Consider the following 27,573-nt stretch of genomic DNA (forward strand, 5'->3'; position numbering starts at 1 on the left):
GATTTGCCGACATGAATCAACAGGACAAAAAACTGGGGTTTAAATCCTAGTTATCGGTTACTTAAAAGTAGAGTTTAGAAGGCAAAAGCATAAGAACAATGCTATAGGTACTACAGGATCTCCTTTGTCCCTTTTAGGCCTTTGTTATGCCTTGAAACTAACACTTAAGAGTAGTGAATCCATAACAAACACAAGAGTTTTCTTCTGAGGGAGAAAGTAATTAGCCACTGGGTGTGGAAATATTTTCCATTAGCAATTTTTTAAACTCGGACTGGAATGCAACTAGGCCTGAAGGGAGTACATGACTGGGAGAAACCACAAATCTTCACTACAAGGAAATTTCTACGATCAACTGCTGTGAGACATTTCTTTGTAAAGGAAGTATACACAAGCAAGCAAGGACCATTGATGCAACTAAGGAGTCAGATATTTCTGTGTGCTATCTCAGGATGACCTGTGCTGTTCTGCTTTGTGGTAGGGCCAGGCAACAGGTAGGGCTGCCTCCCTATAGCAGGACTAAAGTTACTAAACCAGGGCCACGGTAGGTAGGTGCACTTATTTCTGACAGCATGGTATGACAGTGATATTGGAAATTGATTTCTCTCCATTAATACTTCATTACAGCAGGACCATTCAAGATAAGTTGACCTCTAAGGAATCTTTTTTAAAGAAGAATTAAAGTAATCTCTGGCTCAAATTGCTTATTGAAGTACTTGGAAACAGGAATGGTTCCTGGGGGCCTCTACAGTTTTGTCTAGATTTCAGGAAAGCAAAGAGGTTTTGGCTTTTCAGATTCATTTTGAAATTCATTGTTAATATTTTTTCATTCTTTTCCCTTCCTCTGTTTTTTTTTAATTGGGAAAAAAATGATGAGCTATAATTAACAGATGAGAAGTAGAACAATATTGAGAAGGCAAATGGATCAAAAAAAGAGTCAGAAGTAAAATATGGGCCTTTTAGATTGGAAGTTAGTGTTCAGCAGATCAGAGTCCTGCTACCCTTCTGCTTTATGGCTTGAATTCCTTACAATAGCATCAAAGCTGGAAAATTTCCCAGTTACAAAACAAATAAAAAGCAAAATGTTCAGATGGCCTTTCAAGTTCATAGCAACGTTATGGTCATGTACCTGACTGCAGCTCAGGCAGCTGCAAAAGAGCTGCCAGCTATTAGAATCACTGTCTAGCTACACTGGGTACCAGAAGCAGTGGACATTCAGTAGCATGGGCTGCACCACAAACTGAACAAGGCTGGCTGGTGTGTGAGCAAAGGCATTGTGTCAGTTGTGATCATGTCTGCCTGTAGTGAAGGAGAAAAGCAATGTTCTGTAAATGGCAGAGGTTTGTGCTTCTAATTCCAGAATCACGTGTGTAAGTAGGGTTTGTCACGACAATGAATGCTGATGGGAGGCAGAAAGGAAGGTTGGCTTGATTCTGTACTAGATGACAATGTGTTACAATGTCCACCTTGCCTTTTAACTCTTGGTTGTTTCTGTGTACTTGTCAAAGCAAGATGTTTGTGGCAAGAAGAGAAATTACTATTCTGTCAGAAAATAAAGCATTGGAAACAGAAAGGTATTATTTTTAGTCATTGTCCTAACTGAGGAAAAAGTTCCCAGAAGACAGGGCGTTTGTGATAACTGTATAGATCAATTTACTTGAGGTAGGAAAAAACATTGGAGAAAAAGCCCAGGTTGGAATTGTATTTCCCCTCTCCTTCTCAGGAATCAGAACTGGGGCCATGTAATCATGAAGTGGTGAGTAGTTTGTGTGTGTTCCATCTGCAGTCATGAACTTCTCAAAAGATACACACAACTCTTAGAGGCAGCTCACACCTTAAACAGAGGATATTCCAGTTTAGATTGAAAGCTATTTTGATAGGCCAGGAGGAGAACATAACACTGATAGCTGAAGCAGGCAGGACACAAGACTGACTAGGGCTACCCTCTGAGTCACAGGAATAACACATGAGACTATCTCCTGAGCTGAATCACCCTGACACTGTTGACAACTTGTCAGGGCACCAGCAAATGTGGCCAAATGGTGTTTGTTCTTCTGCATTCCCTTGGCTGCTGTGTACTCTGTAGGGAGCCATGTGTAATCTACTCCCAGCTACAGACAGGCTCCTCTGTTCTTATGGACAATGGTTGCTTCAGTAAAATGTCATTTTTGATAGCTGGTGCAAAAAAACCAACTGCCAAGTTCTCATATGAGCAAGGTTGCAGAAATAAGGCACTAGGGCAGAGGTTCATTGATACTGATCAGGATTCACTTTCCCAGCTCTGGGAGCTGTTCACTGTAAGACCAAGTCGTTTTCTCTCAATGTGTACTTACGTGTCGGTAAAAAGCCCATAAATAATGCTCTCAGAAGTGAAATTATTTGAAGCCCTCCATGAAAAGTTCAATACAAGCCCAGGCTGCCATAGTCAAGCCAGGCCCAACAATACCTCATGAAATGTGTTCCTTTCGTGTTTGTTCTGGGGCCATGGGGAACAATGTCCTTTCAGGACAATAGATGTCTGCAATTCATGGTGAATTTCCTTTCCTTCTCTCATTAAAATCCATTCATTTTCAGCTCAGCCTCTTCATTCTCAAAAATACATCTTGGATATTTGTCAACTTCTATTCATCTTACTTAGTCTGTGCATTTAATCTCTTTGAGTCTAAACATTTCCTCTGATGGCAGAGCCTTGAGAGTGTGATTCTGCCAATTGGGATGCATTGAGGAGAGCCTCTTGGCAAGCTGGCTCATTCTTGGGGAACAGACATATTTGAGTAGTGAGACCTCAGGCATTTATACTGTTCAGGACACGACAATGCTCAGCACTCAGTAAAAATCAGAAGAGAACCACTGCTTAGGAAAGCAAAATGCTTACTGGCAAATGTTTTTCAAAATGGGTATGGAAAGCTGGCTTCAGTGCCCAGTTTAATTCAGTACTCCCTGTGCAGTTTCAGGCAGGCCACTTCATCTGAATATGTAGCCTGGAAGGCAGGAACACAAGCTTGTTTGTTGTGCATTTTATTGTATCTGCTTCCTGCTCTGACGTATTTCAGGTAGAGGAGAGCAGAACTGTGATGCTGTCATTCCCTAGTAGTAAGTGAAAGGAGATTGACTCCTTTCAGATAAAACAGTTCAACAGCAGTGAAATCATAGCAGCTTTGGCCCGCTGGTGATTCAGCAGCGTTTTATCCACTGACAAGGAAAGACTCAGCTCCTTACCCCGTTCTCTTTAAAAGGGAAAGATACTGTACGTGACTGGCACTCAACCAGGAGGCTTCTACTGCCCTAACTGGAGAGATCCTTGAGAGCTTGGTGACATCTGGTGGGAACTGGAAGGATCACAAGCCTTTTGTGATGAGTGCAAAATAATTTATAAAAACAAATTTTAAAAAGAATCCCCCCAAAACAAGCAACAAAAGTTTATAGATTTTATGCTCAGAATCACAAGAGTACAAAATCTAAACATGAAGTTATAATGATACATGCTGAACACTGTATAGTTCAGAGATCAGTGGCTTGAAATGCTAGTGGGACATAACAGAGCTGAAACACAAGGAATTTGTCATTGGATTTTTGCAGGAATGTAAATGCCCTCTTTTTATCAGTCTGGTCAGAATATCAGTATAAAACCCAAATTATGCAGGTTGCAATTGCTCATCATGCAACTCTAGGCCCCTCTGATATAACTAGTCTCTATCATGTTGAAATTTGCAAAAAGCCCATATAATACCTTAGCCTGGAATGTACCATTGTGGGCTTGTTCCATGACCCACTGACCAGTAGATTGTGTGCCCAGAGTTAGGATGAGGTGTGGGTCTGGTGATGGGCACAAAACTTGAGTGAAGGTAAAGGTAGTGAAGTTAAAGTTATATTCAGGCTAATTCTGATAAGGAAAGAGGAAGGGTGTTGCATGAAGTTCAAATTAATTATCGTATTTTATCTGAGTGAATATGTATGTGAATGGGTTTTCCCTTTTTTTCTGGATCTTTTAAATCCCATAAAGGTAAGCACTATTGCCTTTCCTCTCATCTTTGCAAGTGTACTTTATAGATCTTGCTTTGCACAGCATTTCTGCAGCTTCCTTCACAAGATGGAGCAAATAACCAGCAAGATTTTCTCCCAGTGTCTTTTAGATATTGGAACAGTATTTCCCCTGAAAAACAGAGCATTGCCTGCATTTGCCAGAGGTTTTGTGAGGTCTTTGATAAAGAGAGAAAAGCCTGAAATGTTATTAATCAATCTCCTTTTCTTCTTCCTCCCTTTTTAGGATTTATAATGAGAAAGAATGAGTTTAGGAGGGAATGAGTAAAATGATGGTCAAAGTTTTCAGGAGCAGTTATGAAGGCTACACCATAGATCTAGCTGCAACTGGGAGTCCAGAATGTGGATACATATTGAAGGATGCTGAAATGGGACCTTAAAGCCCACTAAATTTAAAGTTTAAACAATTGCAGCCTGTTGCTGGAGCTTATTTATCTTCATCCTTTGGTAAGAAAGAGTTAGGTTAGAATACAATGTAGGGTGGATTTTCAGCCTATCAAGTCCAAAGCAGATGCCCTCTTAGCTACTTAGGAGAAAATTTGTTCTTCTGAGGATTCTGGTTGTGTGCCTTGAGCTGCTCAGACATCTGCCTCCATGTGCCAGTTCATCTCCTCAGGGATGTCGTGATGTGTAGTATCACTGCTGATAACCTTTTTAGCAGAATCAGTTGTCCACAAACCTTCCTATATGAGGCTGCTTGCCATTGTACGAGCTCTGTTCCTATTGTGTGTGACAGCATGAGGTGACCTAATTCACTCCAGTGGGTCCATCACACGTATCCTTGCTGGGTGATTTCCCCCTCTGACAGGCCGTTGTCACATCTGTCCCACTAGACTAGCTGGTCTAGTGAGTGGGTGTTTGCATGGGCATGGTGAGCACAGGGCATGAACCTAAAGCTAGCTGGGTAGACCTTAGGCCTTTAACATGGTAGACTAAATGGACTCTTTGGAGTTTAGAGTTGGGTAAGGTCATTTAACATGGTAGACTAAATGGACTCTTTGGAGTTTAGAGTTGGGTAAGGTCATTATTTTAGCTTGTCTGACCAGCACTGGAGCAGAATGCAGTTCTGCTGACAATGAGGAGTTCATGGAGCTATTATGACACAGTGGTAAGCTGCTAAGTCCATGCACAGAAAGCCTTGTTCAATGCTATGCTATACACATGACATCTTTTGGGTCAGAAAGATTCTCCTGCCCAGGCAGGAAAGAAAGTAAAATCTGCACACACAAAGTCTCTGCTAGCTGTAAAAGGACACTTGGTTGAATACTTTTTATTCTGTTCTGTAGAAAGCAGTGTTACCTACATACACTCACATGCAAACGCACACGTTAGTGTGTCTTGAGGATTGAACTGATGTCTGATTTTAGTGTAGATTATTCTGTGATTTAGCAGAAGGTGAGAACAAAGGAAGAAAGAACATTACTACAAGAAGTTAAAGAAGGGTGGGAATTCTCCCTGCTAGCCCCATTTCCTACCTAATTTGTTGGCAGCCTGCATCCATTATCAGCCTGCTCCCATGGCAGGTGAATGCATCCACACTAAAGCAGATGCCCTTCCCAATCTTGCCTGCTTTCTCACATACCAGTACACATCTTGTGTGTTTGTGATATGAGATGAATTCGGAGAGACTATATTCTACCTCTTCCAGAAGTTAAGACAATTGCAATATACAGGCTTGGTGCACTCAGCTGTTGAAGAAATAATTGAGAATTAAAAACAGATCAGCCACATCCCAATCAGTGTTCAAAGAACAGCTGGACAGGAAGAGAAGTGCTGGCATTTTGGAGGGAAACTGTGAAGGGAATTGAACACGTGTAAAGCCTCAGGCTGGAAGCTATGGAGAGAACATAGCTACCCCCATATGTGCCATGTAATGATTTTGAGGCAAGTTAGACTGAAGCTACAGAGAGCAGCAGCTTTGATAACAGTTTTTCTTCCTGTCCAAGGCTGTAATCACTTCAGTTTGCCTGATCGGTGAAGTCCTGACCACCTGGAGGTAGCCTAGCTGCGCTTTGAATTCTCAAAGGCTTTACAAAAAACTGGGAGTCAAGGTGCACGATCAGAAGTGAGGTGTGTAAACATTTTGCGCTATTAAGGGAACAACTAAGAGGGGAGAACTGTTGACAAAGGAGAAGGAAAGAGAAGTTTTTTTGATTGGATATTTTAAAAAGACTTGTTGTTTGTGTTCCCAGTTTAATTTGTGTTCTTCTCAGAACTCCAAGGAAGTAACTGAGTTTCATCAGATGCTTTGATAGAGCTCAAAGCAGTGTTATGTAAATCCCAGGAGGACTCCTAGAATAATTGAACCTTCTGGGCCACTGACAAAGTCTAGCAGAGGAGCATAACCCAGCAGCCACCCAGCTCTTAGCAAGGGATCTAAAATGTTGATGAGAGGAGGAATAGGTGGAGAAATCCCTATGTCATTGAAAATCTCAGCAGGAGCTGGCATGGAGTGCTCTGGAAGGAGATGCTCTTGCCTAGAGCAATGTCGCTCTGAAGGAGTTGGGTATCTGTATTGAGCTGAGAGGTGTGGTCATCCCAGTGCTGCTGGCATTCCAGGCTTTGTCTGGATTCTGTCTATGGGAACAGTTTTAGATCTTTTGATCTAAAATTGCTGTCAAGCAAAAGGAATGATGCTGAGTCCATGCTAAGTGACTCAAGTTAGGTGATACTAGCAGAATTTCTAGCTGTGAAATAACTCCTCTGTTTCTACTCAGTTTTCAAATAATACATTAGCAGAACCCTACTCTTTCCCTTAGTGAAATGTTTCCCTTAATGACTCAGCACTAATTTCCTAATAATAGAGATAGATATATGCTACATGTGTCCTAACTCACAAATAGAGGTGAAGGAGAATGTGTGGTAACTGTAAATTGCAAGCATGAAGAATATTTCATGTTTTGCATTGTCTTTTATTCGAGTACTCACTCAACACTTCCCAAGCATTACTTGTGACTCATTCATCTTTAAGACAGCAAAGCAGTAGACAAGGAAATGGAGGCATGATACTGTTAAGGAACTTGTCCTAAAATTAACTATAGATATGATGAAGAGAGGAACCCAGGAGTTGTAGTGCTATTCCAAATTAAATAAACTAACTTTTTATTTCTTATACCAAGTGAAAGTCAAAATTCCCCAAGAGTTACTGAATTGTTTCAGCTTTGGATTAAAAAAAAGTCAGAAAGCATTGTCTGTGTTCCTGTTGAATACTCAGCTACAAGTTTTGCCTGCTTTCAGTGGATAAAAAAGGGTGGAAGCAGCATAGGTTAATAAGAGACCAAGGTTCAGTTCCTGCTTCTGGAACAATGGCAGCCTCCTGATCAGCATGAAAGTGTCATCAGGATGGTTCCTTTGATGACATGGTGCTAAACCTGCAGTAAAATCTGGAGCAGTAAAATAAAGAGCTGGGGCAAGTTTGGGATTTTCTTACAAAGACTCAGATTTGGATCTGTTGTTTCATCCGACATTTCTGAAAGTGTGTGAGCTAAGTTTCTGTCTGGTATAGGGGTGCTTTTGCATGTGTTACCACTTGTGGCAAGACTGCAGGCCAGGCATGCTTTCTCCTGATGTTGTAACACAAGCTCCTGCTTTATCAGCACTTTTACAAATACAATAACAGCAGTTTCCTTGCTCTCGTGGTGGGGATTTACTTTGTGAATGCTTGTGTTGCTATAGCTACATTTCTCTAATGTTCATTATTTCTTATAGTGTCCTTGTCACTCATCCAAAGGTGCTGGCATTAAGCAAGCTCACAGCATGTCTTTTCTGCCTTGGGAACTGTTGGTAGGTGTACTGAATGAGCCAAGAGGTACTACAACTGGTGCCTTGCCTGGAATAAATCTGCCTCAGCCATGAAGGAAGTGGTAATGGAAGTAGTTAGAAGCTTTTTACAGCAGTGTGATGGGAAAGGAAAGCCCACAGTCACTGGCATGTCTTTCCAAGAGTGTTGAACAGGAAGGAGAAGAAGGGATTGTCATCTCTCAAGAGAACAAATGCAGGGAGGGGAGGGAGCACAGGCAACTTCAGTTAATTGCTAGGTTGTGTAATGAGCTGGGATGCTGGACAGCTACTGTATAGTCCCCATTGTGTCTGTCGCCTGGTTGGGGAGGTACTGCTCTCAGGCATTTTAACTGCTTTTTGGGGTTTTGTTTCTGAATAGTTTAATGAGAAAGCTAAATAGCTGTATAATTCAGAACAGGATTGCAAAAAGTTCACTGTCCCTCAGGCGTGAATGTGTAACTGGTGCTGTGCAGAAAAGGCAGTGAATTCTGAACAGCCACCTACTTCATATGGGAGGACACTGAACAGTTAAGACTAAGTAAAAAACTAGAGATGACCACTGGCAGATCTTTCAGACTGACATCCAAGAGATGCTCCATACTCTACATCTTCTTAATCTTCTGTGTTGGTTTCTCAGGCCTTGATCAGTCCTTCAGTGGTATTAAAACCACAACTATCACTTGTCAATAGGCACCAAAAAACTATACCTACAAATTGCAGTAAATTGTTGGATGTAGCTGTTGGATGGAATCTTACAATCTCTCTGAACCAGTACTTGCATATTGAGGCCACTGTGATGATTAAGAAATTGGAATTAAGAAATATCTGTTGTATAAGGAGAAGCTGAGAGGGTTTTGGCTGTTGGAGAAACTCATGGAGAAGAGAATGCTCAGGGGGATCTTATCAATAGGTATAAATTCCTAAATAGGAGGGAGTAAAGAGGTAAAGAAGCAGAAACAGGTTCCTCTTAGTGGTATCCAAAGACAGGACAAGATGCTAAGGACACAAACTACAATCCAGGAATTTCGTTTAAACATCAGAAAAAAACTTTTTTACGCTGAGGATGGTCAAATATCAGAACAGGTTGCCTAGACAGGTGAAGGAGTGTTGATCTTGGAGATACCCAAAATCCACATGAACACGGTCCTGAGCTCAAGGTGACACTGCTGGGAGTTGGAGGGTTTATACTGGATGGTTCCCAGAGCTTCCTTCCAATCTCAACTATTCTATGTTGTGGTTCTGTGATCCAGAGTTAGTTGCTCCATGCTATTGGGCCTGGAGAAGCATGAATGAAGTATGAGGTTCTGTTATTCCTGGTGTGCACAAAGTGAGTGATCAAGACAGAAACAATTATATCAGTATGGCACTACAGAACACTTTTGTGGTTTCACAAGCTTATTTCTAACCCTACAGAGCTAAACCTGTACAAGATTATGTGCAAACCACCTATCTTTGTAAGTGCTGTGCCCTTCCATCACACACATTACTGGACATTTAAAAGATTCGTCTAATAGTGGACTCTCAGTCTGCTTAGCCTGCAAGGGCAAGCTCTCTTTTCAGTGTAAAGAGCTCAACCAACTTCTACTTTTTCTAGTATTACAATAATATTTAGTCAGTTTGCAAGCAGTAAGCAGGCAATCTTCATGTTGAGTCCAGCTTTGTGATTTAACAGCTGTGAGAAATACCATTGTCCTTCGCTAGTAACTGAATGTTTTGCACCTGGAGTTGCTGTTCCTGTGTAATTCCAATAAGTAAAACACTCAGATTATGCAAAGTGTCATTTAAAGTGTTATTTATTATTGCTAATGCTGTAAAGGAAGAGAGAGTAGTATAGATAAACTCACATCCCTTCAGATGTTGAGATCTCTGACTTGTGCAGCATCAAACAAGCGTCCAGTCTGGGTGCAACACATTATGCAGACCCTGTCTGTGGAAGGGTTGCCTCATTCTGGTTATTTGAACCATTGTATTATTTTTTCACAAGAAAACAATTCCATTCTATTATCCAGTAAAAAGGATGTTCCTGTGAGAGCTTCTTGCTGCACTTGTAGGTATAGGCAAGAAGTCACAGTGGCATAATTTCAGTTAGTGAGTGGGATCTGCCTACAAGCTCTCTGTTACATTTATCTGGCTGTGTTTACTCTCCAGCTAAGAGACACGGAGTGGGTCTGTGCCGAAGGCAGGAGCGACCGGTTGCGGTTAGCCACGTCGCAGTCATGATTTGCCCCTAGATGGCGGTGATTGCTGCTCTTTGGCCGGACAGGCCCTCTTTGCAGTTGCTGTATTTCATCGCAGAAGGGCCTGTTGTTCAGGGGGGCCATAACCTTCAACTGAAAATACAGAAAAAAATTACTGACTCATCTCTCAGGTTTCTAAGAAAATTTAAAGGAAGCATGATTATATTAGGACAAGTTGCTACTTTTTGAAGTCAAGTATTTAAATCTGACAATGCTCTTGTAGACAATAACACCCATTTTGGCATGTGTGGATATTTTCAGGTATCTTTTCCATTGCAGACGGGGTACTAGAGTACACAGAGACATCAGCATGAAGCACTTCTGAGTCGATGGAGCTCAATGAAGATGTTAATAGAAAAATGGGGACACCCGTTTTCCCCTACACACATGATTTTGTAACCTTACAGCTATGCAGTGGTTGTCCTTGCTATACTTGCTTTTAAATGGAGATAAAATGGTAGAAACAAAAAAGCTTAACAGGAGTCTCAGTGCAGGTAAAACATCTACTTCTCCAAAGTATGATTACAAGTTGTGCTGTTCTGTGGACAGAGCTACTGTCTGAACACAGAGTATGACTGACAAGGTTTTGTGCTACACTATGAATCTGAGGACTAGCATATGCCTGCTTGTTTTGCGTGCTTGTTATGGCAGGCACTGTCTTCAATGAACCTTTTTGTTCACATTTGCACTGCGGTTCATCTTGATTGGCAGCTAGATGGTAGAGCACAAAGGGTGATCTCAATACCACTTCTGAAGTAAGAAGTGTGACCGTAGGCACTAACTGAGGTTCTCTGCCATAACGCACCTCTTGCATATTAGAATGTGTACAAATTCCAGTCAGAGCACTTTATATACCAAATAATATCTCATCAGAAATCATCCAGAGCAGTCTGGTTATCTTTTCTGACGGAGGAAAGATAGTTTTGTGTGTAGGCAAAGAATCAGAGATTTTATCATCTGTGTTTAGTTCCCAACTTTTCCAAAACTCTGTAGACCTTGGACAAATCACCAACCACTGCCTCACTTCCCCTTATGAATGAAATGGGACAATAGATTTTCCTTTCTTTTCAGTTTATCCTGACTTGTCAAGTAGTGTGAGCTCTTTAAAGAGTGGGTTATCTTTTGTTCCAAATGAATGCATATCGGTGAGCCTCTATCTCCGGGGGTTTTCCATGTATAAAGAACACAGAAGTGGGACTCTCAGTTGTGCTGTGTGTATGGGGAAATGCTTATCAGCTTCTGGATGTGGCCACATTCCACTATACATCATCATAAAATGTGCCTTTAGAGGAAGTTTAAAGACAAGCCCCTATGAATAAAATATTTTTCCCTAGAGCTCTTATAGGTTAATAGTTAGGTATTGCAGTTTCTTTTTTATAAAAGAATTGAAATTAAGCAGATTGTTTTCAGAAATCTTTTTAATACCTCTGTAAAACATGAGAAAATTATGTCAAACAGCAAACACATCTGTCAAACAGCTGCAAAAATGATGCACAAATAATGCTGTGAGGATTGTCTTTTGAATCCAGAATACTTGTTCTAAACCACAGAAAAAACACCTTTGCATAAAGTACAGGAATATTTTCAGTAAGAAGCTTACTAAATTACTGTGATACAAAAGATTAATTGTGCATTTATTACAGTGTAATGCATTGATTGCCTAGTAGTACACGTGTAGTAATTAAAGTCAAAGGCCAAATACCAAATGAAGGTAACAAATTTAGGAAAAAAAATGGCTGATGACATTTGACGAAATTGTGCAAATGGTCCTTTATATGCAACGTAAAGATATTAAATGAAGAATGTATGAAGAATAATGCTTTGAGGAAGGACCAAATTCAATGAATTTAAGACAAAACATTGAATTCTATTTATTTTTATATCAATATGAATCCAGGGTTGCACCTGGATTTATTTAGCATTGCTCTGGAACTTTATCAATACATTTGAAATTAGCATCTGGCTCACATAATGAATTGCATTTCTATATTTTCCTGCCTCCAGACTATTGGAGGGCACAAAGAAAAAATGGGCCTTGGCCTTAATTATAATTGTATTACAGTGGCTTTTTCTAAAAGCCATACTTTAAATTTTTATTTAATACACCATTCTTTCTGAATTATAAACCTCTTATTTGTAATGAAAGTAAATAGGTATTTTATTTTCTTGCTTCTACTATAGTTTTATACCCAATGCCTCTTAATATTTTCTCTTTTCCAGAAACCAAATAAGTTTTAAAAATATGTACAATTCAGTTAGATTGTTTCAGTTTCCAATGTTTACAAGTTACACTTCCAATGCACATCTAATCACTTCCATATCTCACCTTCTAGATAAGGACTTAGAAGTAGAACTATGGAAACAAATACAATCTTACAACTTGAACAGCGGATTTCTGCTCAAATCCACCCACATGAACAGAAACACTTTTTACAAGAGAAATAAACTGTACAGAGAGTTCTTTAATTTAAAGACCTGATTCAGCCCCTACTGAAACCAGCAGGACTACCCATAGATCCAGACCCTAGGTAAGAATGAGAAGATAGTTAATCAATGGAAACAATTAGGGGAAGATGAAATGTACGTATGTACCACAATGCACACACAGTTGCTTCACTTGGCTTAGTATTGCATTCCTTTTTATATGGATGTAGAATGAAAATACTGAGGCTATCAACATCTGTTCATATCGCTGGAAAAAAGTAATATTCCATCCAATTATTAGAATGCTCTTCCTTTGAAGAGAACCAGGGTTTAAAGGCATCCTATTTTTTCTGTCAGTTTCTTGATTTAAGATGTCTAGTGATAGTGGTATAAACTCATGGGCTGGAGTGATGACTGGAAATGGTTCTACGTTGTTCAAGCAACCAGAGGTAACCAAATTGAGTCCTTCTATGCAAAAGCATAACTGCTGGAGTAAACATTGATTTGCAGCCCAGAAGCCAATAGTGCACAACAGTAGATGAGGGACAACTAATCTTCCACCAACGCCAACAGAATCTTGGATCTTTAAAGCTGCCCTCTGGATTGCAAAGCTAATTCCAAAGGCTGCTATATCCTTGCTACAGTCCCAAAATATATTCCTAACAATTAATATGTTATTAACACAGAAAACAAAAATTCTCCATGGCAATTTACCACAGCAGTGTTGCAGTGCTGGCTGGCTGTTTCTTCATACTTTGAGCCAAGAAATAAATGACTTATACAGGACATGTTAAGCAAGGTTTTTAAATGACTTTGAAATCAGGGTAATCTAAAAAAGCATGTAATATAACACTTGTCTGTGCTGGCTTGACATCTTTAAAGATTAAAGTAGTTGCTGAGTGGTCCCTGGAGTCCAAGTGGAATAGCAACAGCAAGAGTCATATGGTAGGAATCATATTCAGTAGGAATCCACTGCTCGGAGGATCTGAAGGACTTCCAGCACAACTTCATAACAGAATAAATACTCGTCCTGTATGCGGAGACACCAGTGCGAAACACCTGGTTACATTCAACATAAATTCTAGACAAAGAAGGATGGACTAGCTGAATTTATATGTTACATGTTTATATGGTATATGTTATATGTTTATAACATCAGCATCTTTGTAATATGGATACAAAAACATATTTAAGAGAATCCTTGTTCTTTTTGTTCCATCTCTGGTAAAAGTACAGGAATGCTGTATTTTAAGCATGTGCTCAATTCTCATTTAAGACAGTGTAGGTTATATGTTTGCTTAATTTTAGTCACATGCTCAGTCATTACCCTGAAGAAAAATATATCAAAGCATGTGCTAAAATATTTGCCTATAGGAAGAACTTCTTTTAGTCTTCTCTTGCTTTTATTCTACCAATTGTTTTCTCTAAGGTGAGTTAGCTGCATCTTGTTTTTTTTCTGTGTGAAAAAATCTTTTCAGGAGTGGGTTTAGCTCAGGAGTAGAAGGGTTTACCTGGTGATGATAACTCAGCAATAGCAAGAATTCAACCGAAGGCTGTAATTTTGCAGGGTAGGGTTTATAGTATATCACTGGTTCTGTGATACTTGCTTTTCTTCTTGCTTTAGAAAAGGAAAGGGGGGGTGCGGGGGGGTCTGGTACCTGTCCTATATTGCTGCTTTGCTTTTATTCACTTATTTAGTAAGGAACGGGCTTTCATATTTAAAACCAAACACCACTTGCTTGGAAGGCTGTTACTTTCCTCAAATGAGAGCACTAAAATTATATTTTAAGCCCCAGATTTATCAAAGCAGTGGAGCAGTACCACTAATTCAGGCTTTTAAAAAAATAACAATCTAGTTGCATATTTAGAACTTACCTTAGTTTGGATCATGCCAAAACGCTGATCTCGCAAATCTCTCACTATTTGCTTGATGTTGAACTATCAGAAGAGAACAGTTTTTATTTGGTTGACATGCAAGTTATAAAGAAAGATTTAAGCATATTTAGATGGGGAAGCTGTGGCAGTTCTTTTAGAAATAGTATATTTGTAGTTATTATCTTTGTTGTTTAAAACAATGAAAGCTGGGTTTATTCCATTTTGTTCGGGTGAATTCTTATAGTAATTATTCTGTTCTAAGATGCCCCCACCACATTGTTGACATCCACGCCAGTCTGTGATACTTAACAATGTTCTGTTTGATACTTACACATAAATCTTTTTCTATATAGCTGAGAAGAATTTCAACACACAGCAAAACTCCACTTCTTCCAATGCCAGTGCTGCAGTGAGCAACAATTGGTCCTGTCCTGTGAGCTTTTCTCATGTAACAAATAAATTTTACAAGCTGCTCAGCCAGTTTTGGAATATTGTGGTCTGGCCAAGTGGTAAATTGCAAATGACTTATAATGCGCTTTTCTTCTGTCTGGAAGAGAGACACCAGAAAGGTTAAAAATGATCCGTCTTAAAACCAATTTTCAGGGAATTCCACTAAAAATTTTCCTTCAGCCTGATTCTTAAAATTGTTTGTTTACAATTCTTTAGCTTTTCATACTTGACTCCATTCAGGTTTCTTTAGGTTTCAAGAAACGCACTCAGAAGACGCAGGCATAGGAAATTTACTTCATATGACTTTGACAAGACACTGAAGTTAATCTGTTGCCTTGAAAGAATGTGTTTATCTTATTTGTTGGTTAGAAAGAAAAAAACAAAAATGTTTGTTAAATTAGAACATTGCATTGCTGTTTGCTAAAACTGTTTTTGTAGCTGAACCAAGCCTTACTAATAGAAGAATAGTAATATGAGATCCACAACAGTAAAATTGTAAATGGCTATCAGATATGAAAGAATAACTTGTGATTAAATAATCAATATGCAAATCAACTAAAAATGCTTACAAGAATAAATGAAATGTAGATAAAATAAAGAGTAATATTAATTGAATTGCCCTGGATCAACATTTCTTGTTGCCAGCTCACAAAGCCACGTTAAAATCTGAATGCTAACTATCTGGATTTTTACTATCAGAAGAATTTGAACATAAGTATGGATTTCTGCTGAAGTAGACCTGTGGCTTTCTGTGGTAGTTTGCTACTAGTTCAGTACAAACACAGCAAAGTTAACATGTTCATTGAAGCAATAACATATGGTGTTCTATCTTGCCATTTTGATAGTCTTTTGGGAAGACTCGTATCAAATGCTTTACAATGCTTCACACTCAGTGACATAAGGTGAATTTCTTCAAATAGAGAAATTGTTATCTTGATGGAAAAGGCACCAAGTTTAGTCTGGCACAGGTTTTTTAATTATGCCACTAAATAATATGTCCTGAAGAAATTTTTGCAAAGCTTTACTTAATATTGAAACAAGACTGATGGACTTATACCTACCCTGTTTTCTATGTTCTTCCACCTGGATTCTGTATTTATTAAGTTCCCAAAAAATCGCTGCTAGATTGGTAGTTTCATGTGTGTTTGTGTCTTTTCATGAACAAAAAAGTATCATTTGTTCTAAATTCTAGGATGAAAGCCACCTTTTCCCCCTGTTTCCATCCAACCACCATTACAGACTATGAATCCATTCTGGCGTGGATGTGATTTGATGAGAACAGTAAGTTATTCTGCAAAACACAGAACACACCTGTTCTGTGATTATTAGAGGTCTCGTTTTTGGAAGTTCTTCTCCAAATATAGGTAATATTGGATTCATTGGTTGTACAATGAGCAAAAAAGAAGCATCTCATTAACCCTAATTTCAAGCCTGTTATTCAGATTTTTACATCCTTAAAAAGTACGGAGCACACGTTATGGAAGAAGCAAACAATACTACTTGTATCTACTCACGTAAACTACATAATTGATTCCATCATTTATGAAAATATTAAGTCTACTTAACTTACCTGCTTGTTGATCATTTGTATTTTTCTAATTATGAAGTACTCCAGAATCTGGTAACTGTGTAGCTTGAGATAGAAATTAGCCAGGTCTTTACAGTCATGGGGAGGTTCAGGCCAGTATTGATGACATTTCACTTGCCCTAGCTCCACTTCTTTTGTCATCATGGCAATTACATCCGATTCACTCTCCCAGACCATTTGCCAGAAATCAGCCATAGTGGATGGCAGAGGCCCTTGGGTTATAATATAAAAATGTTCCTCTTCTCCAACATTCATTCTAATGTAACTTGCATTAATGTAGCCATTCTTTTCTCCCAGAGGAACTCGTGTCTTATCATCTGTACAGAAACAGAAAGACGCTATTTCAGCTGTGGATCTGAAAGAGTTCTACCATCTCAGGATATAGGAAATGTCAGTCTCTCCAGAAAAGTATGCCTCTGGATTCTGGAATATATTTGACTAGTAGCACTAATATTAATCACTGCCAGTAGGAATTCCCACGGATATATTGTATGGTTCATTGCAGCTTTATTTCTCTTAAGGTACTTGTGTAACACTGTGAAAAGCCTTCTAATTACCACAGAATTGTTTTGCAGTGTTCCAAAGTAGTGTACCCAATGCTGCTTTTCAAGCATTGCATAGGAACACTGTCACTGGATATTGGTGTTATAAATCAGGAAAACCTCTAAGAATATTTGTACTGCATACTGATATATAGAGGTGCTACAAATTTTTGCGTGTGTTGTCCTGCTGCTGCAGTTTAGAAAGACATCAGGGGTCCAGAAAGTTTTCTCCTGTTTCTCTGATGACTTTGTTCACCAAATGTATGTTCTCATTTCTGTGCATACTTACATGGAAGGATATCTCGGTATCTGTTTTTATTCTGGTTTTCTGGTGCTTTGCCAGTTCTGCAGTCATCTGTTGGTTTCACATGTTCTAAAGCCTAGATCAAAAAGAAATAGTCAATCCGTGTTGTTCACATCCTCAACAGACAACTTTTATAGTGTCAGTGTGAGCAAAGTGTATATGACCCAATACTGGGAAATAGACCTATTACAGAAGAGAATCATACATTATTCTCAAAAATTCTAGGCAAGGAATTAAAGTTGCTTTGTATTTTCTTCAGCCTGCATAATATTTCTGAAGTTTTCAAGTGATATTTCCAACCCTCATCCTCAGACCCTGTCAACACAAGACCCTGTTGTATGTTGCTGTATTATAGGTGTTTGAAATACTGTCTTGGCCAAATATTGGCATTTATGATTGATAATACACTGACTAAAGCACTAACTATTGCACTATTAACAGTGCAATAATGACAGTGAATACTTTTCAGTGATGGAGAAAGTGATGAATATAGGGAGCAGCCCCAGTGATATTAAGTGCAAATCATACAGCCATTAAGTACTTCACAGCAGATTTAGGGGAATGGAATGCAGTGTAGTCAGAAGCAGGAATGTGCAAGTTCATTTCATTTACAGTTTTGGGTTATCTTGACATTTTTTTATTCTTCTACCTATTTGCTATGCATTGCACAATGCTCAGCCATCACATTCTGCCACTATACATTTATATGAACTGAAGTACATGTGACAGTTCTTGAACACTTTAATCAGTTACTACAGCTTTTACTCAGATAAAATATCCACTGGCTTTGGTAACTGGCACTTTGCTTATTAGATCTTTATGCTTTCTGTGCAGCTGTGTGACTCAGCTCCTAGTAAGGTATACCTACATCAGTAATGCAATGGAATGAATGAAAATTAATACATGCCCTTGAGCCTTCAGGGAAAGTCAGCAAATCGTATACACTTGAGCCTGTGGGATTTTGTACCCAGAAAGTCAGAGATATAAAGGCAAGCGGAAGAAACTGATAACATTGCAATTACTATTGAAAAGTGGCAGCAATCCATTTCACTGGTAACGAGCATGTCCTTTAAAGGAAAATCCAGTACTATGTTGAAGAATTATGAAATAATCTGGTTTTTGGGAATTTGATGATAACTGCATACTCTATTTATGTTCTGAAACAAGAGATTTTATAAGCCTTCCTAATGTTACTTTTTTTCATGATTTATGTGCAATCAGATGTTTTCATTATCTATGTACATTACATTTTTTTTTGTCATTTCACTAAGGCCCTGTCCTTAACAGCATCTTGTGGCAATGAGTTCTATGGGTAATGGGAGCATTGTTTGGAACATTTTTGTTTCAACTGTTTCTACACCAGTGAATCCCTAGCAGCATGGATTTCCTGCTTAGGTGCAGCCCCTAGGATAGCTCTTAGGCAGATGTTCAGCAAAGCTAAGGGGGTAATAGGAAGAAGTCAGTCTAGGAAAAAGTGATTCCTAATCTGCATTATGAATGTGACATTATTTGTTTTCATTCTACATGGGCAATATCTTTGAACTGGGAATGGTATGAGGCTGACATGCGTGGAAAGAGAGAGATCCAAATGCTGTACTATCACCCAAACAGCAGAGTAGAAACCCCATTTTGGCAGGAATAATTGTCAGTGAAAAAGGATTCAGTAAAGATATACAAGTTGAACTCCCATCCAGTATCCAGAAGGCTATTAAAAGTCACTTTCTTAGCTGTGCTGAATTGTTAGTTCTTAAAAAGTAATCACACTTTACCATAAACTCCTTTAGCACCTCTTGATTCTCAATCTGCAGCTGAAGGCCTTGAATAAGACCTGTTATGCCCATCCTTGGATCTACTCCGCTCTGTGATGGTTTCAAGTTAATTAACTGAGTCAGTTCATCTCCAGAAGCAAAGGTTCTGTCTATGTATCAACAACAACAAAAAAAAGCAAACAAAATAACCAAAACACAACAATAAAAAACCAAGAAGCTTGTAATTACGATTGTTCATAGTGCAAAATCTTGGCTTTAAAAACTAGGGAGCTGCAGTATGTATATATATTTTGCTGCTTATATTGTGGAAGTGAAATGTGAGAAAATGGAAGAAAATATTTTCATCTTACTTATGTTCACAGCAGAAAGAAGAATAAGTCAGCATCATGGATACAACCAGCACCACATTTCATGTTATTTGGAAGCAGATCCAACTACTGCAAGTTATTGCCTCACAGAGTTTCTAAATACAGTCTGTTCTAAATAAACTGTTCTTGCAGAATTGTAGACTTTAATGCTAGTTTATACTGGTATAGGAGACTCTGGCCACATCTTCACAGGGAATCATCTTCATGTTTCCAGCACTTCCATGACAATGAGTATTGCCACACCCCACTGCTAGGAGTAGCTACGGCAAATTCTTCCTTCCTAAAGTAAGCAAATGTATTTTTCTTTTCATCTTACCTCACACTCCCCTTCAAGAACAAGATATGAACTATCTTTGATGCACCAAAGGCAGGATTCAGTTTTACTACTTAGCTCATCCTGAAATATGTGTTCTGATCCAGTACTTGACAGATTAAGAAAATGGATAAACATTGCATCTCCAGAAATATCACTACTCTGCTGGAGAAACTGAAAAACTTTTGTTCCCATGTTAAATAAAAACAGTAGCTTGTTATGTGAAAAATAATGGTTTGAGGCAGAGGAATTACGGAATTTGGGTTTTTTAGTCACAGGCTACTCTTTGCAAAGGATACCATGCCAGCTGTCTGAAAGAAAAGCTGATTATATGTTCCACAGGCTTGTTGCAGGGTGAAGACAAGAAGCAATGCTCTGCTTTCCTCTTGTAAGATACCATTGCTGCTCTTAACTAATTTCTGTTACAATAGAGTTGTGCTTCCTGTGTTTTTGTCTGGGCTACAACTTGCCCTTGCCTTGCCTGAGCTTCTAAGACACTTTCTGTTTACATTCCATTCTCTAACCCGCAAAGAGGCTCCTATTATCTACTTGAGAGTGCCAGTGAAGACAGATCCCCACTCCAGACAGAGCACACTCTTTCCCATACACCTCTCCTTTCAGATCAAGTGGAATTAAAAAACCCCAAACTCTGAGCAGGTAGTAGATGGTAGATGGGTTATCATTTTCTGTTTGCTGGCCAGCAAGGCTTGGTAATGTGAGGGAGATAACCGTGTTTTATTTCTGATAAGAGCCATCAGTAATTCATTGGTTCCACAGGGTGAGAAGAAGCAGGGAGAGAGAGCCACCTGCACTTCACAGAATCTGTGAGATACTGCAGCATCCTCAGTATGATTCCTTTCACAAATTATTCTCATTTGGAGCAGAAGGAGCATACTTTTCATAAAGGAACAATTAGGCAGATTCTTTTTGTAAACTCTTCTGGTGTCAGAGGGGCTTTGGCACCTGAGCTGTGAAAGTGCTTCAGTACATGCTTAAGCACATCATTTCTAGAGGTTTTAATGAAATTGTCATGGGGGGTGAAATTCAGTGATTCTGGGAACAAAGTCTTGACAGAGAATTTGACCCTTCATTCTGCATTTTAAGTGTTTAATTTACTTTTTTTTGGGAAGTTGTATGGGAACAGAAAGACAGAGAGGAGAGACCTCCGGATGTATGTCTCCTTTTAGAGGTACAAAGGTTTGGATGGCCTTCCTGTGCATCAGTGGTAAAGACTGTGTCTTGAGTACCCTGGTCTTTGAGACTGAAAGAGCAAATCCTTAGCTTGTATACAAGGGACTAGTGTCATCCTCAATGTACATATATGGAGGTGCTGGGCTATACTGTTGAAGAAACAAGACAAATCTTTTCATGATTACTTCTAGGTAGAACAGGAATCCTGTGGGGCACAACATCATCTTCATTATTCCAGCTGCCTGACTCAGACTGTTGATTTTCTCTTCTGCAGCTTTCACATTCTGCACATTTCTGTGACCTGTAAAACAATGTTAGTTGAAGTGGCAGAAGCTTTGATAATCTGAACCATACCAAGATTTTGTGTTTAATCTATTTTTGATCACTTTTAACTTTCTTGAGCAACTACTTTCAAGAATTAATCTGAACTCTGAGGGTCATAAGTTCAAGGAGTTGTAGTAGCATTTTGTCTGGAGTATTGTTTGCAAATATAGCTACTGAAAAATACTGTTATCGGTATGCGATTGCTGTTGGGTTTTTTCAGAGATAAGAACATACTCTGAATAAAAAGATGCTCAAAAGGACTGGAAGTAAGGTTTCTCACAGCTAGAAAAAATTTTTCATGTATGACATTTTTAGCCCTTACACTGGGAAGCTTCAGTTCTCTTGTCTTAGTACTTGTGTGGAAGCGGTTTAGCAGCTCTTCCTGCAGGTGGAGCTGCATTCCAATAGACCCGTGCTTCTGTTATTTGCGTACCATATTAGGACAGAGCTGAAAATATAAGAATAAATTATCCATACTATTTATTTTAATAGTTTTACTTCATTCGAAAGACTTACCTGTCTGAAATGTTACTCTTCTGGCCTCGCAGAGGAGATTCGTCTGTATTTTCTGGATCCTGCAGGTTTCAGATAAGAAAAGTCAGTACGCAGAAACATCAAGAACATAGTTACTTTCATCAACACTCTTTCTTATTTCTGACAGAAATGTGTCCTTCACTCAAGAAGGAAAGGGAAAATAGAATAGTTCCCACTTTCAGAAGAAAGTGTGTATTGCAGTATCTAGTCAGAGTAAAAAGCCTTATCAGCTGCATTTGTAAATTTCTGAACAATAGAACAATACAGTCTAGAGACACCTCTACATCTCAGCATGCACGACTGAACTTTGAGAAGTTTTTTATATCCTCTCTGATCTCAGAAAGAAAATGCAATCACAGGAATCATGAGTCACACTTTTCCCCTCCCACTTCTTGGCAGCAGGAAGATCCAGTGTCTGGGATGGAACTGTTGGTAATAATTTCCTTTTTTTATCTTAGACACAATGATGCCAATGGTAGAAGCAGGGTGCAGCTGCTCCGCTGAAGAAGCACTCAACTAACAGAGAAGGCAGACCCTTGATGACCCTCCATATGCAATAGAAGCAATAGTATTGGTGGCTGTTTTTCCATCCTAGAGAATAATAACTAGGTTCTGCATTTAAGTAATGATGCAGGATCTGCTGCTAGCATGTGGAAGTACCTTCTTCTCAGCTGTAACACTTGATAGATAATTATTTAAATTTTAGTTCAAATTGGTGTTTCTTCTTTCACTGCTTAATATTTCGGATGCACTCAGAAAACACCCTGGCATACTACACAGTATGAACTACTGAATGCCCCAGAGAACCCTAATGGTAGCTCCCACTTATACCTTATTTTCTTACTTTTGTACATGTATTTCCCCATTAGAATAGGGACATGTATAGCTGCTGATTTAAGCATAAATTCATCTACCCAGTTTCTGCACCTACTGGTTACATAGATCAGAGACTGCTATATTGATTTAGGTTTTCGATTTGCAAAGAAAATGTGTTTTACTGCTTCACTTTTACTCTTTTTTTTTAGTAGCTTGTCATTTTCAAAGTCTACATCTCTGGAGTAGATGGCAGCTGTGCTCTATAAAGTAAAGCAGAAATAGTTTCTATTCATAGGAGACAACTAAAGGCAAGCTGGAAATAATGAATAAGAGAGAGGTTAATGGAACCAATTCAGGAAAAACACTAAGCACATGCTTAAATTTAGGCTTGTGCTGTGCTCAACTAGATAGACTTAACCACATTGCTTAAAACTAAATATTTGCTTTAATACCTCGCTAACTCAGGGATCTGATAGGTAACCTGTAACCTTACTACTATCTCTTACTTCTCATTGGTATTATTTGTTGGGTGTACTTCTTTGTCAGATCATAGATACAACCTTATTTTGATTACATTTCACCAGTCTCTAAAAGTAGTTCCAACACCCATTTCAGCAGAATACTTAAACTTCTACAAACAAATTCCTCTTCAAGGTTTTCTCAGCTTATTCATGTCAAGGATTCTAACAATTTTTCTTTTTCTAGTTCGATTATATTACTTGAATCGGGGTTTGGATTTTTTATGCGTTTTCTGGAGGATAAGAAGACCTAAATTTCTCACATTTTCTGAGGCGTTTTACCATTTTAAACTTAGAAATAATAGATGCTGTGAAATTTAATGTGGAATGTCTTGCAGAACTTACTAGGATTCAAAAACATAACCATGTTTGAAGAAATTTAGATGCATTTGAATTATGAATATTAGTGGAGACAGTTGAATAGAAATCTTTTAATGTATATGGTTCAGAAATACTGAAAGAATGGTAAAATTAATAAATTATTCATTTCAGTATTATAAAGACTCTGAACAATGCATATGCATATGTAACCTTTCTTCCCTCCACTCTTTTAGCATATGTATTATACTTATCATATACTCTTATCTCAGTGGAATCCTGACTCACTCAAATGTCAGCAGCTCCAGTCATTGCAGCACACTTCCCTTACATTAAACTTTTTTTCATTAAGAAGGTGTGGTTCTTGCCCACATTGCAGCAAACCCATGTTGTAAACAAACATACGAGTACATTGCCTGATAACATCTGAAAACTTCTCTGATTTTACCTTGTTGCACATTTGGTCGTAGCCTTCTTCCTTGAAACTGTAAACAGGCTGAGCTTGCAGGCTTTCCTCACCACTTGCTGAATACCAGAGAACAAAACCAAAATCAAATGCATGAAAATACAGGTCCATTTCTTCTCTGCTGCTTACACCAAAGGACTTTGACCTCAGATGAGGCACTGAGATACAGTGTCTTAAATTGGCATAGAATCTCCCTTTCGTGAATGCTCTCGGAGGGTTAGTACAGGACAAATGCCATATGTCACCACTGAAGAAGCCAGCATAATTCAGACTGCCCAAAGATACACTGAAATAAAGCCCTGTATCAACAGAAGCTATAAAAAAACCTGAAACAATTTAAATCTTCCCTCCCTAACCTAGCTCATTCTTTCACAGTGCTAAGGTAAGGGGCAAGTACCGTAGATTAACTTTGCTGCCAGTACTTCTATAATACCATTGTATTTTGCAGGAAAAGTTTAAAATTCCCAGGAACTATGTAATTCACCCATGTCATGTAAGAAGAAAATGGCAATGGCTGTGTCTTCTTGGCTAAGAATACTTGAAACAAAGCATCCAATTTGTAACCAGCAGGCCAGAAGGAGGAATTCTATACCCTTCCCACTTAAGTTTCTCCACATTTTAGGAAATGTTTCAGTATTCAAAGAAATAGAAAACTGAGGACTATAACTCCATAATCCATTGGTAATATTATATCCTTGCTTCCACTCCCATCTTTTATTATTATTTAATTTTTAAGTACTTAGGAGAGCAGAGCATAGAGCACAAAGTTCTTCCATAGTATTAGTCATCTCTCTAAGTGCTACCCTATGCAAGATGGGTGTGCTCTCAAATGAATAACAATAGACCTGGGAGCAGAGGCTTCTGGATTTGAACATGAACAAGCACAGAAGAGAGAGGATCTGTCTGCCAGACAGAACAGGAGGTGTAGTGCTTCCAGGAGATAAGTAGGAGTGATGGGATGTGAAGTTTGTGGGAGAAGTATTTTAGCAACTGAGTCAAAAATGGGCTGTGATTCCATCAGTGAGTTGTATAAAATGGGGTAAAATCAGACCAACATTCTTGACTTAAAAACTTAAGCTGAGTTAAAGCATCTTTGAGGGTCTTACAGTTTTGTTCCTAGACTGTTCCTAGACTTAAAAATCACACTTGGGCATGCCTTCCCTGCGGTCCTATGTCTGGAGGAGTTTAGCCAGAGCTGCAAGTCAGGGTGAAGAATGTGTTTGCACCTACAGCTATGAAACAGGACTAACTCTAAAACTGACTTGACTAATACCAAAGTTGAATTCAGGCAACGCATAATCCCACTTCTGTCATATGGTGAGGGGATGTAGCTGCTTACCAGGCTCTGCTTTTGTGTTGGGGGTGGCAGCTCTGTTGCTCTGGTTGCCTGAATAAGCCCAATGCAAAGCCACACTTCGGCAGACAGTGAGTTGAACAGTGCCTTGAGCCTTGCGCAGTAAATCTGTAACTGTTTGGCGTGGCAGACCAGACACAAAAGTCTCATTCACCTGAAAAATACAATGATGTGTATTTCCAGATTCCTGTAACACAAAGCCTTTTTCTAATCACATGTCCTAGGACTGAGCAATCTTTATATAACTTCTTTGAACTTCACGTGTCCTCAATTTCCTAACTTGCTTGATCCTGCATCTCTATGTCTTTATACCATGATTGCCAGCAGGACCACAAAAGTATAGTCTGAGATAGTAAGTGGGCATTCCCCCATTCTTCAGAGAGAAGATGAAGGAGAGATGGAAGTAAATGAAAACCAGAAAATCAAACAATTTTGAAACTGGTGGAGGGAGAAACAAAATAATTTGAGGTAACAAACAGGACAACCCTCTGACCACCAGGAGCCAAGGGACACCACCTTCTACATGTTACTGTGCAAAGCAGCATCAGATGTCAAATCTGCACCACCTTTATATTGAACAGATGCTCATTATAGAGTAACTAGAGAAAATGTAGGCCAAAGCAATGAAGAACAAACATTACCTTAAGCAGGATGTCACCAACTTGAAGTCTCCCATCTAGATCTGCACTGCTGTCCGGGCTGATGGCTTTTATTAAGATAGCCCTGCCATTTTTTCCACCTACCAGTGCAAATCCTAGGCTTCCATTTTCTGCTTTTTCCAGTTCAATCTTAATAATGAAATCCTACAATAGACAAGGATGCAGTCTAAAGTGGAGTTTATTCAGGGCTGTATTTTGTTTGCATTTTTATTACCAAAGATTCCCATTATGCTTCACAGTCCTCACTGTCTGATGGAGATTATGGGATATATCCTACTCTTGAATAGATCTATGGAGCTTCCAGGGATCAACATAACAGCTGCATGTATGTATCAGGATGAAAATAGTACATACTTATTTTCATACTCTTTTTAGTAATTGCTGCTGGGGAAAATAACACCTTAAAAGCAAAGAAAGGTGTACTTCTGTAATCCTTTTATAATGTTTCAAATGAATCACCTTAATTGACAAATAAGGCATTATTATCTCCAGCATGACAGTAATGCCGTACGTAGTTCATTCTCTTATTTTTCTATAATTTAAATCTTGTAATCCCAACATTCCCACTTCTTTTGCTTTGGTACTTCATTTGCTTTGAAAATCAGCTGCTTTTTTAGGGTCAAGTACTATGTCAGAAATAGCAGCAAGCTAGAAATGCTTATGACTTGCAGCATGACTAGTTCCAATGCCACAAATATCAGCCTTGGAAATTATTTTTGCAAGTTGAACAGATAAACTATCATGGATTAAATCATGCAGAAGAAGCACTAATAGTGATGACATAATCAAAAGTGAGAAAGTTGTTCCAATTTTTTTTGCCAGGTTGGAGGTCTAATTTTAACAAGAGACAGCTTTATTTTTGCAATCCACAATCAAGAGAAAACTAGTTAATCTATCCACATGAAATATCAGTCCTAATTTGGATAATTTCAATTAACCTTTCCATGTGTTTTCACCAACAGAAGTGATGTTTGCACTTGTAAGAATTTTCAAGCACTGTATGCTGAGCATGGAAATAACTTTTTTCTCCTGAGAACAATTCCTGTGTATTTAGGAATTCATAATTTAATAATAAATAATTTTTAAAATGTATTACTCTTGCCAAATTAAAAACATATTGGTCTATGTCAGTGCTACATAATACTCCAAAGATTTGGGGTAATTTTACTCTCTTTTCAAATGTCCATCTGAAAATTGCAGAATGAAACATATTAATCTCAGTTTTCAAAGACTGTTGTGGAAAATGTTTCACAATTGCACATATTTTCCCCAGAATCCCATGCTGTGACATTCTGTGTCTTTCTCCTGTGCTATTTTCTTTCTAAGCATTGAAAAGTATTAACAGAAGAGTCTGTCCCCAGGAAGTGCTCAGTGCATTCTACTCTGTGAATGCTGAAGCAATTCAACCCTTACAGGATACTCTCCAAATGCATTATATTCACATTTTCAAAGAGAGGAAAAAAATACATTAAATACTGTTACTGAAAAAATCTCACTCCATATAGCTCACTTCACTTGATGAACCACCTCACACCTCAGAGTGTCACTTACTTTACATTCTGGAGAATTGGGGGTGTTCTGCTGAGCATCACAGTTTATTTCCTCCAAATGTTTCTCTGAGAAAAAGCAACAACAATTTTTAGATAGTTGTCCTGGTACAATATTCTATAGTCTAACACTCAAAATCTTATTCAGGGACATAATA

General features: G+C 38.7%; 2 protein-coding genes across 13 annotated transcripts in view; one reads left to right on the forward strand and one right to left on the reverse strand.

Moving 5' to 3' along the window:
* The window catches only part of MAPK8 (mitogen-activated protein kinase 8), a 183,927-nt gene that overhangs the window by 45,692 nt on the left and 110,662 nt on the right, over positions 1-27,573 (forward strand). The window lies entirely within an intron of this gene.
* FRMPD2 (FERM and PDZ domain containing 2) overlaps positions 12,868-27,573 on the reverse strand; it is a 71,414-nt gene continuing 56,708 nt past the window's right edge. For 6 of the 10 annotated variants that reach the window (XM_042018827.1, XM_042018828.1, XM_042018826.1 and 3 more), the window contains 12 exons: positions 27,420-27,484; positions 25,851-26,012; positions 25,195-25,363; positions 23,838-23,914; positions 21,720-21,778; positions 21,065-21,180; positions 19,008-19,156; positions 17,224-17,314; positions 16,375-16,709; positions 14,686-14,901; positions 14,355-14,417; positions 12,868-13,509 (listed from right to left, as the gene is read on the reverse strand). In XM_042018827.1, the coding sequence (XP_041874761.1) occupies positions 13,438-13,509; positions 14,355-14,417; positions 14,686-14,901; positions 16,375-16,709; positions 17,224-17,314; positions 19,008-19,156; positions 21,065-21,180; positions 21,720-21,778; positions 23,838-23,914; positions 25,195-25,363; positions 25,851-26,012; positions 27,420-27,484 (1,574 nt within the window). In that variant the 3' untranslated portion in view covers positions 12,868-13,437. Of the gene's footprint in view, positions 13,510-14,354; positions 14,418-14,685; positions 14,902-16,374; positions 16,710-17,223; positions 17,315-19,007; positions 19,157-21,064; positions 21,181-21,719; positions 21,779-23,837; positions 23,915-25,194; positions 25,364-25,850; positions 26,013-27,419; positions 27,485-27,573 lie in introns of those variants that run through there. The other 4 variants (XM_042018829.1, XM_042018835.1, XM_042018836.1 and 1 more) reach the window with 4 other exon arrangements.

Source organism: Corvus kubaryi, unplaced genomic scaffold, assembly GCF_017639235.1.
Source record: "Corvus kubaryi isolate FWS band 111438036 unplaced genomic scaffold, C.kubaryi_AGA036_p1.0 138, whole genome shotgun sequence".
NCBI classification, from domain to species: domain Eukaryota; kingdom Metazoa; phylum Chordata; class Aves; order Passeriformes; family Corvidae; genus Corvus; species Corvus kubaryi.